Source organism: Agrilus planipennis, unplaced genomic scaffold (assembly GCF_000699045.2).
Source record: "Agrilus planipennis isolate EAB-ADULT unplaced genomic scaffold, Apla_2.0 scaffold341, whole genome shotgun sequence".
NCBI classification, from domain to species: domain Eukaryota; kingdom Metazoa; phylum Arthropoda; class Insecta; order Coleoptera; family Buprestidae; genus Agrilus; species Agrilus planipennis.
The window spans coordinates 192,155-207,624 of NW_020439095.1; the positions used below are offsets into that span (position 1 = coordinate 192,155).

At 32.2% G+C, this 15,470-nt stretch overlaps 1 protein-coding gene across 1 annotated transcript; it reads right to left on the reverse strand.

The window, feature by feature from the left end:
* Positions 1 to 7,905: 7,905 nt before the first annotated feature.
* Positions 7,906 to 8,639, reverse strand: LOC108743623. The gene is made up of 2 exons (XM_018479207.2): positions 8,439 to 8,639; positions 7,906 to 8,377 (listed from the first exon to the last, which is right to left on the reverse strand). The coding sequence occupies exons 1-2, from the start codon at positions 8,482 to 8,484 to the stop codon at positions 8,034 to 8,036; spliced, it is 390 nt and encodes a 129-aa protein (XP_018334709.1). The 5' UTR covers positions 8,485 to 8,639; the 3' UTR covers positions 7,906 to 8,033.
* Between the last annotated feature and the right edge of the window lie 6,831 nt (positions 8,640 to 15,470).

Here is a 15,470-nt window from a genome sequence, read left to right on the forward strand (position 1 = left end):
TAAAAACTATAGTTTAAATGTTTAAAATATTCAGCACGCAATCAATTTATTATACCAAAAAAGAGACTACTATTTCACTATTTAAAGCGACACTAATAGTGATTTCATCCAAAATAATGTACCACAATTTAATTTACTCACAATGCGGTTCTTTTGAGAATTTTGCAAATGTACTCAACTTTTATATAACAGTTTTATGTTATTATTTGTATTAAATCAGAAGTTATCTGACTCCCTACATATTAAAAATCGGCGATTTCTTATAGTTTTTTATCTCGTATTTTTATTTTCGTATTCTTCCATGTGTGTAATTTAAAGTTTGTAAACATACGCTTTCAGTTGCATGTAAATTATGATCCACTTTGATACGATTCATTCTTTTGAAAAATTTAGTAATACTACAAGACTCAAAATCTTTGAAAGTTACATCTGTTTTACTGTGAGTTGCAGTAAAGTGTACGTACTTTGGACAAACGAATAAACGCATTAATCAAAAGCTTTAAGAGCATAAAAAATTTTAATATGCATATACCTATACAGACATCACACTAAAAATTACGTATTTTGAACAAAGGAAATGAATTAATCTTGAACTACACTTAAAATTATGTGTAATTCTTAATATTTAAGTAATACTAACAGATAAACTTCTTTCATCAACAGAAGCTGTATCGTGTGGTAAAAGCTGTAGCTGATAAAATTCATACAATTTTCTTGAAGCTTTTTGCATTCATTATTGATTGTTAATAGGTAATTTCAACAAACAGAGGTTCAGCTGCTTCCAAAAAAATAGTTTAACGATATGCTCGGGGTTTTGTTAACAGAAATAAGTAAAAACTGAAGGACAACCATGACTTCTATTCTTTTTATTTTTCTCTCTTCCTGAAGATTATTTTATGATTGGGAAGGTTGGTTCTGATTGGTTTTAAGTCAGCGCAAACTTCCCAACCACGACCTAAACTTCAACCCAAAAAAAATATTTACTAATAAATATACCTGGCATACCAAGTTTATTAATTAAATTCCTGAAATAACTTTATACAATCGGCTTATAAAATTATTATATATTACACTTATAACACGCAAAATGTTCGCATTTAACTAAATAGTCTTAAATAGATAGGTTAGTTTAAATAAATCAACTGCGTAGTTTACCAAAAGTGTTTAGAAAAACAGATAAAAAGCGACATATTATGTATGCACCTCTATTTCTAACTGTAACAATATAAACTTTTAATATTTTTAAAATAATTAAACTGAACTGAAACGGTTTATTTTGAAATATTTGAACGTAGATAAGTACCGTTTTATGACCGAATAATTTTTACAATTAAGTTTATAATTTTTATTTACTTTACGAAATATATTTTCCTTCAAACCTACTTTCTGTTCATACTTCAGCAATTTAAAATTTTGCCGTTATCGCAATGATGATAATCAACAGCGTGTTGATTTGACCTTATGAATGCATACACTACGAACTACGTAACGCTTATCATCACGTTTAAATTAAGGTGGGTAAAACATTTTTAAAAAGGAATATGACTAATGTATCATTTGTTTTACGATTAGAGAGCAAAACATGCGCAACAGACAAAATAATGATCTTGTACACTACCTGTGTATAAACTCCGTGGCATATTCCCTCATGTCCTGTGCCGAAGGTCCATTTTCAACTTTCCTAATTAGGTCAATCAAGACGTTTATTGTAGCCGGAGGCCTACTTTCTCTGTTTAAATATCTTGAAGTGTTATAACATTCTATCAGTGCTGGAGCAACTGAATTGCCGGCGTTTTCTTGTCCCAACACGTTGCAAACAAATAACAAACTCACGAAGGATAACAAACAATGTATCTTTGGAATCATCATACTGTCAAATTATTAACGAATTAATAACCAACTTTTACTCTTTACACTCTAGAAAACATTAATAAAAACCTTGTTTAAATATAATGCATTTATAATGGTGGTGAAATTTATTATCGATCTAGATTAGATACGAAGAAAGCTTCGATGAAATGAAAAAATAAACGACTTTTGTATCTTTCGTTACAGTTAATCTGAAAATTCGTAAATGCTATCTACAGTAAACTGGCGTCTCCATGGCAATCTTGATAAGATACAGTCTAATACTCGTTTGTTTTTATTCTGGAGTAAATTTTTAGCGTTTGAATCACTCTCATACATTCATTTAGAGCTTTCGGGGATTATCAAAACTACACGCAACCTAATTTACACACATATACAATAAAATATTTGCAATAGGTAGATGCATATCGCATGTTAATATATTACTCAGTTAATTAATTTAACAAACTTAAAATAATGTAATTCAGTCAGAATAAGAGATAATCATGCATTTTTTATGATGATCTAAATACCTATTTACGTAGGACGAAACTGTAATTGAAATTGAAACAAAACAAAAGTAGGTCATTTTCGGTACATAAACGAGAAAGTAATTTAAACGAAAATTGTTAAATTACTTTTATCCCTCGGTATCTTATCTGGAAGTATTGAACAATTACGCAAACAGAATAAATAGAATAATAACAATTTAAAGNATCTGGTCTTACACGGATTTCCCAGGATGCTTAATAAAATTAATAATATTATAATACAAACATCAAGGTCATAACAGTGTTGTTTATAATAACAGAAAACGAAATGAAGAAACGAACTATCAGTAACACTTACCTATTCCAGTTAACAATGAAAAAACGAACAGGAACTCTAGCACCATTTTGTATGAATCTGAACGCAACGTTTACTTTTTAGTTTTTACTGTGCATTATTTTAAAATTAGGGTAAATATATAGCCTTTTTTGAATGAGATAATAACACCGTCCAAAAGAATTTTGATAAACCACAATCAAATGAGTTTTAAATCACTTTTTAAAGTCAGTAACTGCAGGTAAAGGAAACGTATAGATATATATTTGTACAAAGAAGCATAACATTCCTTGTTTTATCAACAAGCAGAAAAGTGCATTCACAGGTATATTTTAACTTATTGCTATTATAAATGCACTTTACGATGTTATAAATTCATCTGACAGTTTCTTTAGATAAGAATAGCCAATAGGACATGATTTTACTTTAAAGATTGAGTTAGTGTAAACAAATAAATTTTCTGAATGTTGCAAAAACTTTTTTCCAATTTATTCAATTTAATGTATGTTATTAGCATTTTTCGCCAAATAGGAGGAAACTTGATAAAATAATTTATTAAAGATTTATATAAAGAGTTTATTGTTTCTTTTATGATGGAATTCCATGCATTCGTGCAGTAATATGCGTTTCCTGGTGTAACTATGCATATTATACGATCAAAATTTCACAAGGAAGAATGCTACCGCTTCCGTTCTCTTAGAAGGACCACATAGAAGTATTTTAAAATTTTATGCATACATTACAAACGTACTGCAAGCAGGCTACTTTTATATTTTCGGAAACCCCCCAATGTTCTATCATTAAGGGAGTGTACGAGGGGAAATTTTTAGGTTCGCGGAATGGGGGGTAAGAAGTGGAAATAAAAGTACGAATTTATTTTTCCTTTTCTTCACTTGAAAATTTCTTCCTACGAAGACTTTTTTAAGTTTGGGAATAGTTAATAATCGCTGGGAGCTAGGTCAGAATTGTAGGGTGGTTCTTGTAAACTGACGCGTTCTTTTCAATATATAAAAAACTTTTGAGTGTTTCATTCCCACCAGCCAGTAATGCTGGTTGGCGGGCAGTCCCTCCGGACTATGCCGGAAGGTAGGGCGGAAGGCCCTCTTCAGCCTGCTTTCAGGAATCGTAGGAATGGGTGGGTGGTGGTTCGGGTGAGAAAGATGAGACGGACGAAATGAAGACAGAAGAGAGTGAAAGATTATCTGTGGAAAATTACTGCCTCAGCATTTGCCTAAGTGATCCAAGGAAACCACAGAAAAACTTGGACCAAGACAGACGGACCCGGAATCGAACCCGCGTCCTCCCGAATGCTAAGCAATGGTCTAGACCTCTAGGCCATGCCGCTAGGTTTTCAATATATTCATCGGCTACCCTTATACATTTTCCCGATCTTTCAATTAACTCACGTATACCTTCAAAAAAAAAAAAGTTTTGTATTTGTCTGAAAAATACGCCGAAACAGCATCCTTCACTTCTTCGTCACTTGAAAATTTCTTCCCACGAAGTTTGGGAATAGGAAATAATCGCTGCGAGCTAGGTCAGGACTGTATGGTGGGAGAGCCAATATTTCGAAGCCCACCTTCTCCAGGGCAACCATCGCAACACGACTCTTGTGACCAGGCGCGTTGTTGTGCAGAAACGGGACAACTTTGGTCAATTTTCCTTTTCTTTTTTCTTTGACTGCTTCATTTAACCGCTCTAGGATTGAAGCATAGTATTCTACGGTTATGGAGACATCTTTATCTTTATTATCGATCAACAGGATCCTTTCTGAGTCCTAAAAGACTGTCGCCATGATTTTCCCAGCCGACTGTGAAACTTTAAACTTCTTGGGTGGAACAACAGGCAGTTATCGAGCTTGAGTAACAAGGATACACACTGTCACCGTTACGTTTTAATGTATATGTTAGGCCCGAAGACCGAAAACGCTCAGTGGCCGAAAAAAAACGGCCACAACGCGTTCTGGCTGCCTTCAAACGCACAGAACGCGTTCTGGCTGTTTTTAAACTCTCGCAACGCGTTCTGGTAACTGTTAAACAGCCGGAACGCGTTTTATCAATTGTTGTCGGGTATACAGTTAAAATTTGAGTGTGTGAATATGAAAGTGAGGTACCAGCGGACAAAATCTCCTTACGATCAGCATCAACTCAATCATCAGGAAGCAAACAAGGTTTTGTTTTTTGTCAGTGCAAACGAATGTGCATTGATAAAAAATGCAAGTGTCGCGATTTAAATGTACTATGTAATTCGAAATGTCATTCAGACAGTTCTTGTAAAAATAAGTAATATACCTATGTAAAGTACTTGAAAGTTCGAAAAAACCCCTCGTTTGTATTTAATTGTGGTTGTCAAAAATTAAATCGTTTCTAATAAAGTAAAAAAGGCATGAATTTAAGTTTGCGTTGTACTCCACACTAAGTTAAATGTGTCGAAATTCATTTGTTTAATGAATACCTTTTCGCTTTTTCATTCATTCATTCGTATATCATATGCTCGACAATATAAGTGTTCAGTGTAACTTTCTTCCTAGAACTGAAAAACAATTATAAGAAATTTAATATTGTTGAAATGANCTAACTTGACTTCATGAAAAATCAGTACAGTTCTCGTCAGTGTAGCGAGAAGATCAGTCTGTCTTTGGTATCCAATTATGGTTGTCAATAATTGAATTGTTTCCTAAAAACTGACAAATGGATTGAAATTGATTTGTTTTATAACTACAATATAAATCTCATTGTACGCAGGTAGAAAGCGGCAAATAATACAAGTCGAACATTAAGAACGCGTTGTGAGCGTTTTTTTTTTAATTTTTTAATTAAAAATTTGAAAAAAAAAAACAAATTTTAACTGTATACCCGACAACAATTGACAAAACGCGTTCCGGCTGTTTAACAGTTACCAGAACGCGTTGTGAGCGTTTAAAAACAGCCAGAACGCGTTCTGTGCGTTTGAAGGCAGCCAGAACGCGTTGTGGCCGTTTTTTCCGGCCACTGAGCGTTTTCGGTCTTCGGGCCTAACATATACATCGAAGACGCGATCAACATCATTAAAGACATTTTTAGTGTTTGTGTTTTTAGATTTTACCGCTAAAGAAACATTTCCACTGTGTGAAAAAAGAGATCTACAAAAATGTCCTCGAAGTAATTGTTTTTTGTTCCCATATCTGGATAACACATGGTTGAAATATAGTCCAAACTAATTTTTTTACTTTGTACAATTTTCTTCGGTAAAAGGTCAATTTATGCATTCAAGGAAGAGTAAATTTTCAAGTTCATAACTATCGATATTATTTTCTTTAATACTCGTGACAAGCTGACATATATGACAGAAAATTTCAGTATTTAAGCCAATTATTGTGTCGGTAAACGCTAGGATTCGGCCTTCGGCTTTAGCAAAAGCTGTTTGGTCACGAAACAAATAACTGCAGTTTTTACAAATAAATACAACAATGGTTTCTTGATAAATGGTACAAAACATTAACAACTGCTTAAAAAACAAGAAATTGGTATATTTAATGTCACCGCTAGCTAAAAATTAGAAATTGGACAATAAATGACTTGGAACTTAACTGTTTTTGAAGCGCTTGTGGGTGGTGAAGTAACTGTCCCCCCTGTCCCCATTGGCGACGCTCGTGTGACAATTAACCCAACGGAAACTGCAACGTGTTTATAATTAGCAAAAATAGGTACATATGTCATAGTTTCCTACTGATACATGAGGAGGGGAAACGAAAGAAATAGCTCAAGTGTGACAGAGCTATCAATATGCAGTCAGCTCAATCCGTAAACATCACCGCAGACAACAGATTTTTCATCGATCGGCTATTTCATCGATTACCTAATCAATATGACAATACATGAATGCGCACATACGACAATTCAAAATCGATCCATAAAGACGACAATATGCAAAAAGTAACTACATATAACATATATGCCCGCATTAAATTATCGGTTTGTTAAAACAATGGAATTACTATACCTGCGGCTTCGCTCGTGATAAAAATCACCGAGGACCACATAAAACTAATTTTATCTATACCTCGGGAACAGCATTTATTCTGGACAAAAGGATACTTATATCCTTCTCCAAAGCACTCATAATGTGTGTACAAAATTTCATGATGAAAGGTTGGGTAGTTAAGGATTAATAAAAATTAATAGAATGACGATAGATACAATTAGGGCTAGAACTCCTCCTTAGGGATTGATCGTAAAATTGCATATGCAAATAAAAAATACCGTTCTGGTTGAATATGGACTGGGGTTATTAAAGGGTTAACTGGGGTAAAATTATCCGAGTCTCCTAGTAAATAAGAAGTAGATAGGGTAATTATTGTTAGGGATAAAACAGTTAAAATAAATCCTACTAAATCTTTAAGTGAGTAATAAGGATGGAATGGTAATTTATCGATATTTCTGTTTTACAAAACTTAAACAAGCTCAGATCATAGCATTAAACATTCATTTAGAGCTTTCGGGGATTATCAAAACTACACGCAACCTAATTTACACACATATACAATAAAATATTTGCAATAGGTAGATGCATATCGCATGTTAATATATTACTCAGTTAATTAATTTAACAAACTTAAAATAATGTAATTCAGTCAGAATAAGAGATAATCATGCATTTTTTATGATGATCTAAATACCTATTTACGTAGGACGAAACTGTAATTGAAATTGAAACAAAACAAAAGTAGGTCATTTTCGGTACATAAACGAGAAAGTAATTTAAACGAAAATTGTTAAATTACTTTTATCCCTCGGTATCTTATCTGGAAGTATTGAACAATTACGCAAACAGAATAAATAGAATAATAACAATTTAAAGCTTCAGGCAAGTGATGACTGCGTATTTAGCGATTATAAAAAAGTTCGAACAGTAATCTTTTAATTAATTTTGTTTGTTACAAGTCGCTTGTCAAGCAAAAAAACCAGTCTTAAGTTACAGACGCGCACAATTTTTCTGACAGAGTATAAGAAACTTGTTCGTTACCAGGAAAATGTTAAGCGATGTGTAAAAAGTTCGATTTAAAGGAATAAACATACCTGTAAAAATGAGTTAATTTTGAACTAATCACTAACTATAGTACGAGACTTACAACGTATGAGTCAAACAACAGCTAGCTCTGCTAACAGCAGGTAGCATAAAACACACCTTAGCTAGATAAGATAACAACCTAAATAAATAATTGATAGTTGATTGCATTATAAAACAACCACAAATGATCAAGAGGTTTAATGTTATTTAGAATTAGATACAAGATACATACAACTAACTATCCAATTCTTAAAAAAAAACACACTTTAAACACTGCATCATTCTAACATAGTCTATTGATTATAGTCTTCTTATTCCAGGTACGGCAGATTAAAGTAAGAAAAGTAGATAGGTTCTCGGGTGGTTTCCACAATTTTTTTGCTAGTTCTTTTAGGCTTTACTACGTCGTTATCCTGTGAGACTTCGTTAAGATCTTCTAAACTGACTGGAATTTTGCCCCTAAGCACCCCGTCAGATTTAACCCGATAAGGGTGCACATAACGCCCATATTTAATTTCGTTGTACCGAAATGCTTTTGCTAAATCAGGATTGATATCTTCGAGCGGGGTATCTCCGGGACGTATGTAAACGGGAATGACTCCTGGTGCTGGATCAACAACTTGTTGAGTTGATTCCTTCCTTGCTGGTGCAGCTACTAGAAATATTTAGAAAGAAATTGTTGTCAGATTTCATGTCGATGTCGACTGTTACCGTACCACATCCGAAAATATAAATAATTATCAAAGTAAGTATTCCTAACATCTCGGAAGAGAAATTCACAAGAACATGTAGCACTTCACTAGCATCTAAACCGACTGGCCAATGACTTGGTGATTACCTTTTTATATGATGGACTTACCGTAGTTCTCTTGACTAATGTGATTACCAGTTTGTACTTGTACGAATAATCCTTTCGTTTTTAAAAAGACCTTTACAAAGTTCGTGTTATCACAGCACGTAGGTGAGAGGATATGTAGGTAGGAGTAAGTTGAAAAAAAAAAACCATTTATATGCAAAATATTGTAGTTTTTCATTTGCAAAAATGAAATTTATCGACTCATTTTCTTGTTCAATTACGTGAAGATATTACGTAAACAATTGATAAATTAATTATTCGATTATTCGCATGTTTTGCATATTTTTTCTTGATTTTATCAGTTAATTGCATTAGTTCTTGTAACAAAGCAAAACTAATTTATTTTTCTTGCACTATTTACGAATATGTTAAAAAAAGTAATAATTATAGATAACAAAATGTTGATACATTAATAAATTGACTGTAAAATAACATATTTCTTAAATATAGGTACTCGTTATTTAATTAGTTGAAAATTATATAAAATTCCTTCAATCTTCAAAAAAGTATTATTATTTTGCAAAATTATGAGCAAGTATATGTACCTTTACTAATTATTTAAATAAATTAATACAGACGATCTTGTATTAAAATAAGGACCAAGTTCTGTTTGAAAAATTTTACGATTAAACATTCAATCTAGCCCCAACGAGCATATTGCGAACTTTTTGCGTCATTTGACTCGAAAAAAAAAAACATTTCAATATCGCCTCGTTTATTTGCATAGTCCCATATTTTGGCATTCTGAACAACTTTTTCCTATATTTTTTTTTCGATTAGACCCATATTTCAACAGCTGCCATTTAAACGAAACATTTTTTTTTATTTTGGAACACTCTGTATAGTAAACTAAATGTGGATAACACAGACCTTGTATTAAAATAAGGACCAAGTTTTTTTGTTTGAGAAAGAGGTTTGACCAATATCTTCAGGTATAGTTCTCAAATAAACTTTTCTGCTTAAATTTTTATGTAGATAGCATCTTTTGACTAAATACCTATTTGAATTTTACTTAGAAGGTATGCTTATACAAAGCTCATGGTTTTCCGGTATCCATTAGAGATAATACCGTATAAAATGGTTCTTAGAACAGTCGTTCTAAAAACATACTTAATGTTTCTATTTATTGTTATCTAAAATACGTTGAACGAAAATTAAGAATGCAAAATTTGGTTTTAATATGTTACAAACATAGTTTCTCTTTAATGAGAATCATACTTTAGCTAAAACTTTTTTTATATGTTCAAATGTTTAATAAGGAATGAGGAAAATCACCCCTCATTACTCCTATTTCTGTTTTTATGTCTTTAGCCAATTCTTAATGTCTTAGAAGGTGTCCTACCATCCTATCTCTCTTTTTTTTATATATTTCGATAGTGCCTTTTGTTTCCTACTTTTTCTAATACCTCCTTATTTTTTCTGTCCTAATACCTCATTTCAAACGCTTCCAAATTTTTTTTCGCTACCCTTACTGTCCACGTATCGCACCCTTACAAATTCGTGTTCGACACATACACTTTCAACAGTCTTTTTCGAATTTTTAAATTAATCTATCGCAAACACAGAAGTGATTTCTTTATGGTGTACTTGATCATGGTCTATCTGTTGTTTGATGTGCCTTCCATTTTTCCAATTCTGACTCATCTGGCTTCGTATGTATATACATATATCGAAAAATGACGATATTTCTTCTAGTTTTTGTCCGTCTTCGGTAATATTAACCGCATCTTCGATGCACAAATTAAAAAGTATCTCCAGATGTGTGAATTATTTTGAACTTTTCGACTTAGGGAGAGCGGTATTTTTAACATATTTTTTGTCATGAATCAAACAACTTCGTTTATGTACTTTTGCTTATAACACATCGCATCTTTCTTAACAAAGACCAAGTGGAAATGTAACTAATGTAATGTAACTATTCTTCTTTTTTAAAATACTCTGAGAAACGTTGATTTTTTTCTAATTGGTAATCAATTATTGTTTTAGATCATCAACAACTAAATTATTTTATTTTTAATTAATGATTACTTAATAATTACGCATTGTCTTGAAAAATTATATATACAAACACTTAATTTTAAAAACTTCCCATTATAAAAATGAGAGACATTATGAGGTGTTTTCGTAAAGAAAGAGTAAATATAAAGATAGGAGACGAATAATTAGCAGAATCAGGTGTTAAGAGGAGTAGAGGTAAACCCCCACATATTAGATTACTGTTCACAAATATTTAAGGATGTAGGATGTTTTAGTTTTAGGGAAATGCAAAGAGTAACTCAGGACAGGAAACTGTGTCCAACCAGTCATAAGACTGACAACTTTATGATAATGAAGATGATGATACATATGAGTACATTAAAAAAATTGAATAGATTATTTTCGAAACACATTTTATATTACATGAAAGTTAAATATATTTGAAGAAACACTTTTTCGCAAAAACTAATTTGATTTTTAGTAATTTTCACTAATAAAGGGAATTGTTAAATGTGTTACGTAAGATTTTTATGCAACATCGATTAAAATAAATCATGAATTAATAATAGCTAATTATTTTGTTCTTATTGTCAATCGAACCAAATTAATAGGTATCCAATATAATTTAACAAAAATGCTGACAACTTTATATTTTAGAGAAAGTTAAAAAATGCCCTTTGGAAATTTACTTCAGTTTCTTATATTTTTTCATATAAATTCGTGCATGAATTTGTGCAATACGTATAATCTGTGTAGGTACATGTTTGAAGTAAAATTGAGGGATGTTTGTTGACATTTAGTATTATTAAATCGAAAAACGTTTTAGTACCTATAAGGAAGATAACAATTACATGCCTACACTATGGAGGCCTCGAAATTGCCAGATGATCTTACTGCTCTTAAAGAATAAGTGAAAATGTTATGTTGTCTATCACACTAAAAGAGGTCAAATTATTCAATTATGTACATCAGGTCACAAACGTAATAACAAAACGTTTATCGTGGCTTTCAATCCCAGGAGGGGGCACTTGAACTTGAAATATTGAAAAGTAAAAAACTGGAAAGGATTAAACATTAGCAATATGCATATATCTAACTTATAGTCATAGTTCGTTACCAATATTTTTTATAATAATCCTTGAGGATGGCTGCTACAGTTGCAGCAAAAGGTTGGAAAAATTCCCTCACACAACCGCCTAGGAAGAACAATTCCGAGTCCGTAGCAATCAACTCAGGAAAATAATTTATTAAAGATTTATATAAAGAGTTTATTGTTTCTTTTATGATGGAATTCCATGCATTCGTGCAGTAATATGCGTTTCCTGGTGTAACTATGCATATTATACGATCAAAATTTCACAAGGAAGAATGCTACCGCTTCCGTTCTCTTAGAAGGACCACATAGAAGTATTTTAAAATTTTATGCATACATTACAAACGTACTGCAAGCAGGCTACTTTTATATTTTCGGAAACCCCCCAATGTTCTATCATTAAGGGAGTGTACGAGGGGAAATTTTTAGGTTCGCGGAATGGGGGGTAAGAAGTGGAAATAAAAGTACGAATTTATTTTTCCTTTTCTTCACTTGAAAATTTCTTCCTACGAAGACTTTTTTAAGTTTGGGAATAGTTAATAATCGCTGGGAGCTAGGTCAGAATTGTAGGGTGGTTCTTGTAAACTGACGCGTTCTTTTCAATATATAAAAAACTTTTGAGTGTTTCATTCCCACCAGCCAGTAATGCTGGTTGGCGGGCAGTCCCTCCGGACTATGCCGGAAGGTAGGGCGGAAGGCCCTCTTCAGCCTGCTTTCAGGAATCGTAGGAATGGGTGGGTGGTGGTTCGGGTGAGAAAGATGAGACGGACGAAATGAAGACAGAAGAGAGTGAAAGATTATCTGTGGAATATTNTTAGTCATTTGCTACGTTTTATATTTGAACTATATTATAAATGAAAAAAATCAGTTGTCAAAAAAAAAAATTCATTAACTTTTTTGATATGATAATCACGCGCAACCCCACTTGCTATCCAAAAACTTAATGATCTTGTGATTTTATTTTATTTTTTCTGGACAAAATTGAACCAAGAAAAACTTTAACAAAAGATTATGTTAATTAACATACCAAAAGTAACAAAAGCTTTCCAAGTTTCAATACACAAGAAGCAGCAGCAAGGTAAAAAGTTTTAAGGCCCATATGCTCCATGAGTAAGCATCTTATAAACAAGTTTTAATACAAGAAAATTACGAATGTCCCCACCACAGTTATTTTTCTACAATCGGTTTATTTTTAATAATTTTAAGTCAGCTTTTAATGTTAACTTTTGATAGAACCATCAAATTTTTTAAACCATTAAAACCAATTTTGATTATATAATTCAAATTACTAAATATGGAGAGAATTATAATGTGATTTTGGTTACAATGATGCACCAGTGCATTTTTTTTGTATCTGTGAGATTTTAACGATTCGTTCGATCCTCTGTCTTAATTAAACCTTCTGTTTTAACCCGGAAATCAATTTTTTATATTATTTCTAAAAGTACAGTATTTATATAAATTTTCTAAACATATGCCCACTTTATTTATGCCCATTGTTAAATCAGTTTCTAATATAATAACATGTTCCTTAATAGGATATATTGGAAGCATTTTTACGATTGAAATTTGTTAAGCTTCAATTCATCAAGAAGTGTGACTATCCTTCAAAATACTTTAGCTACTTATTAATTCATTAGTTAGTCGTGGTTACGGCAGAAAGAGAGTTCCATCCAGGTACAAGCCCAAGGCTTGAGCATCATTTGTTCAACCTCCGGGTTAGATCATTAAAAGAAGTCAAGGTGTCCAGTCATTCGATGATTCAACGAGGGTTCAAACACTTTTTTTACTAAAAACGTAGAAGAGCACTACGTTCATTTTCTGTTCATAGAAATTAAGTAATTACTGAGAACATTATTATGTAATCTTGAAACTATTTTCACCGTTGTCGTAAATAAAACAAAAAGGTTCAAATGACGACTTCCTCCTGACAGGTTTTAATGGGATTATAAAAGCTTCAATATCCTACACAAAAAATATATATTTTGCATATGTAATGGCTTTTTTGTATGAAATCATTTCCAGTTTACCTACATTATGCAAATTTCTTCGGATACGCTAGACATGTGCAGCTTTTCCGGGAAGGCTACATACAAAAAACAATACAACAACAAAAGCTGTTTTGTTATTAATATTTGACGCTTTTTTCTTAAAGACTATTAGAAATATTTATCTGATTTTGAAAAACAGTAATTTAACAGTTGCTCCAAAAAATTCGCGTACAAAACGTTTATTTCCGGCAATAAGATACTAATATTATTTAATAGCCTATTATAGGTACCTACTATTAAAGACATTACCAAACAAAAGTGATTAATATGCGTTTTAAATATTTTTTTTTGTTATTCTTTATTATTTCTATAAATCTGTTAGGTTAATTAAAAGCCTTTCCATATATGCAGGGAAATCTTTTCACAATTAGAAATACAAAGATTACGCAATGAAAGAATGATTAAAATCGATTTAATAATTTTTATGATTTTTATTTGCTAAAACTTCTTTCAGTCTTAGGATCACCCCGTTTTGCCCTTTTTCTTAGGTCTGCAATCCCTTGGAGCTGGGAAAAAAATCAAATTTCTAAGTCAACGCAAGCAAAAATGCCGCATATTTTGACATTCGCAAGGAAATCAAAACATATATAACTTAAAATCATGAAATTTAACAAGAAGTAATGTCTTATAGTACAAGTAATAGCAAAAACCGTAAATTTGTAGTTGTCCGCTGTAGTTATCCACCAAAACAACTACTAGGCTCATTGTGGGACGACAGTTACATAACTATGTCACTGCAGGTCTTGAGCAAACTACGCACTTGCTCAGTACTTAGCTAGTGTGACATTGAAAACGCTCGACATACAGCTATCCCCACCTCCAATATAATGTTAGCGCATGAACGGAGCAATGATCTAACTTTGCTCATCTAAGTTGCCAACCGAAAAACTATGGGCACGGAACCCTAAAAATTAATACCAGCTTCCTAAATAAAACAAAAGCAAACCAAATTGAAACGATTGTATTTGAAAGTAAATTAAATACATATCAAAAGAACTGTATGTGGTAGGTCATTAAAAAAAAAAATTATGAATTATTCTCCGTTTGACTTTCTGGTTTTTCAGATACAGTATAAGATTCGGTTGCTTTAGTGGATTCTTCGGTTGTAAGTTGTATATCTTTTTCTACTTTTGTTTTGAAAAAGGAATCGGCTATATTCAATTTCTTCTTACATTCGTCACGATCTTCTGTATTTAGCAAGCATTTTATGACGTCAAACAATAATTCCTCGCGAGTTCTAGCCACCTTTTCGAAATTTTCCCTCTCACGAAACCATGATAAAGGATTCAAATTAGGCAAATAATCTGTATAGTATCGTGCACTTTCTCCGATTCCATTGGACACCAAGGTCTCTGGAACATCTTCCGATTGAGGCATGGAATTACCTTGAAATAATCAAATATGTCGATAAAAAATTACACTCAAATTTTAGCATTTAAAGGTATTAGTATCATTGCAAGAAAGGTGAAGAAACATAATACTCTTTTGTATAGGAAGTTGTAGCGTAATTATTGATGATCTGGCATATTCATACATATGTATATATACATTATTTTTTTATAACAAACAAGAAACAGTGGAATAACAATAATAGGCTTTTACGGTCAAAATTATCATTATTTGGGCTAAAGGGTGTAGTCTGTTAGGTCTAGACGTTTTATTGACAATAATTGTCACCGACGTCTTCAGTGATACAGTACCACTAAAGAAGTCAAACGGAGAGTGGCTTTATTAAAACTTTCAAGAAGAGAGAGGACAGGGAATCCCCGGA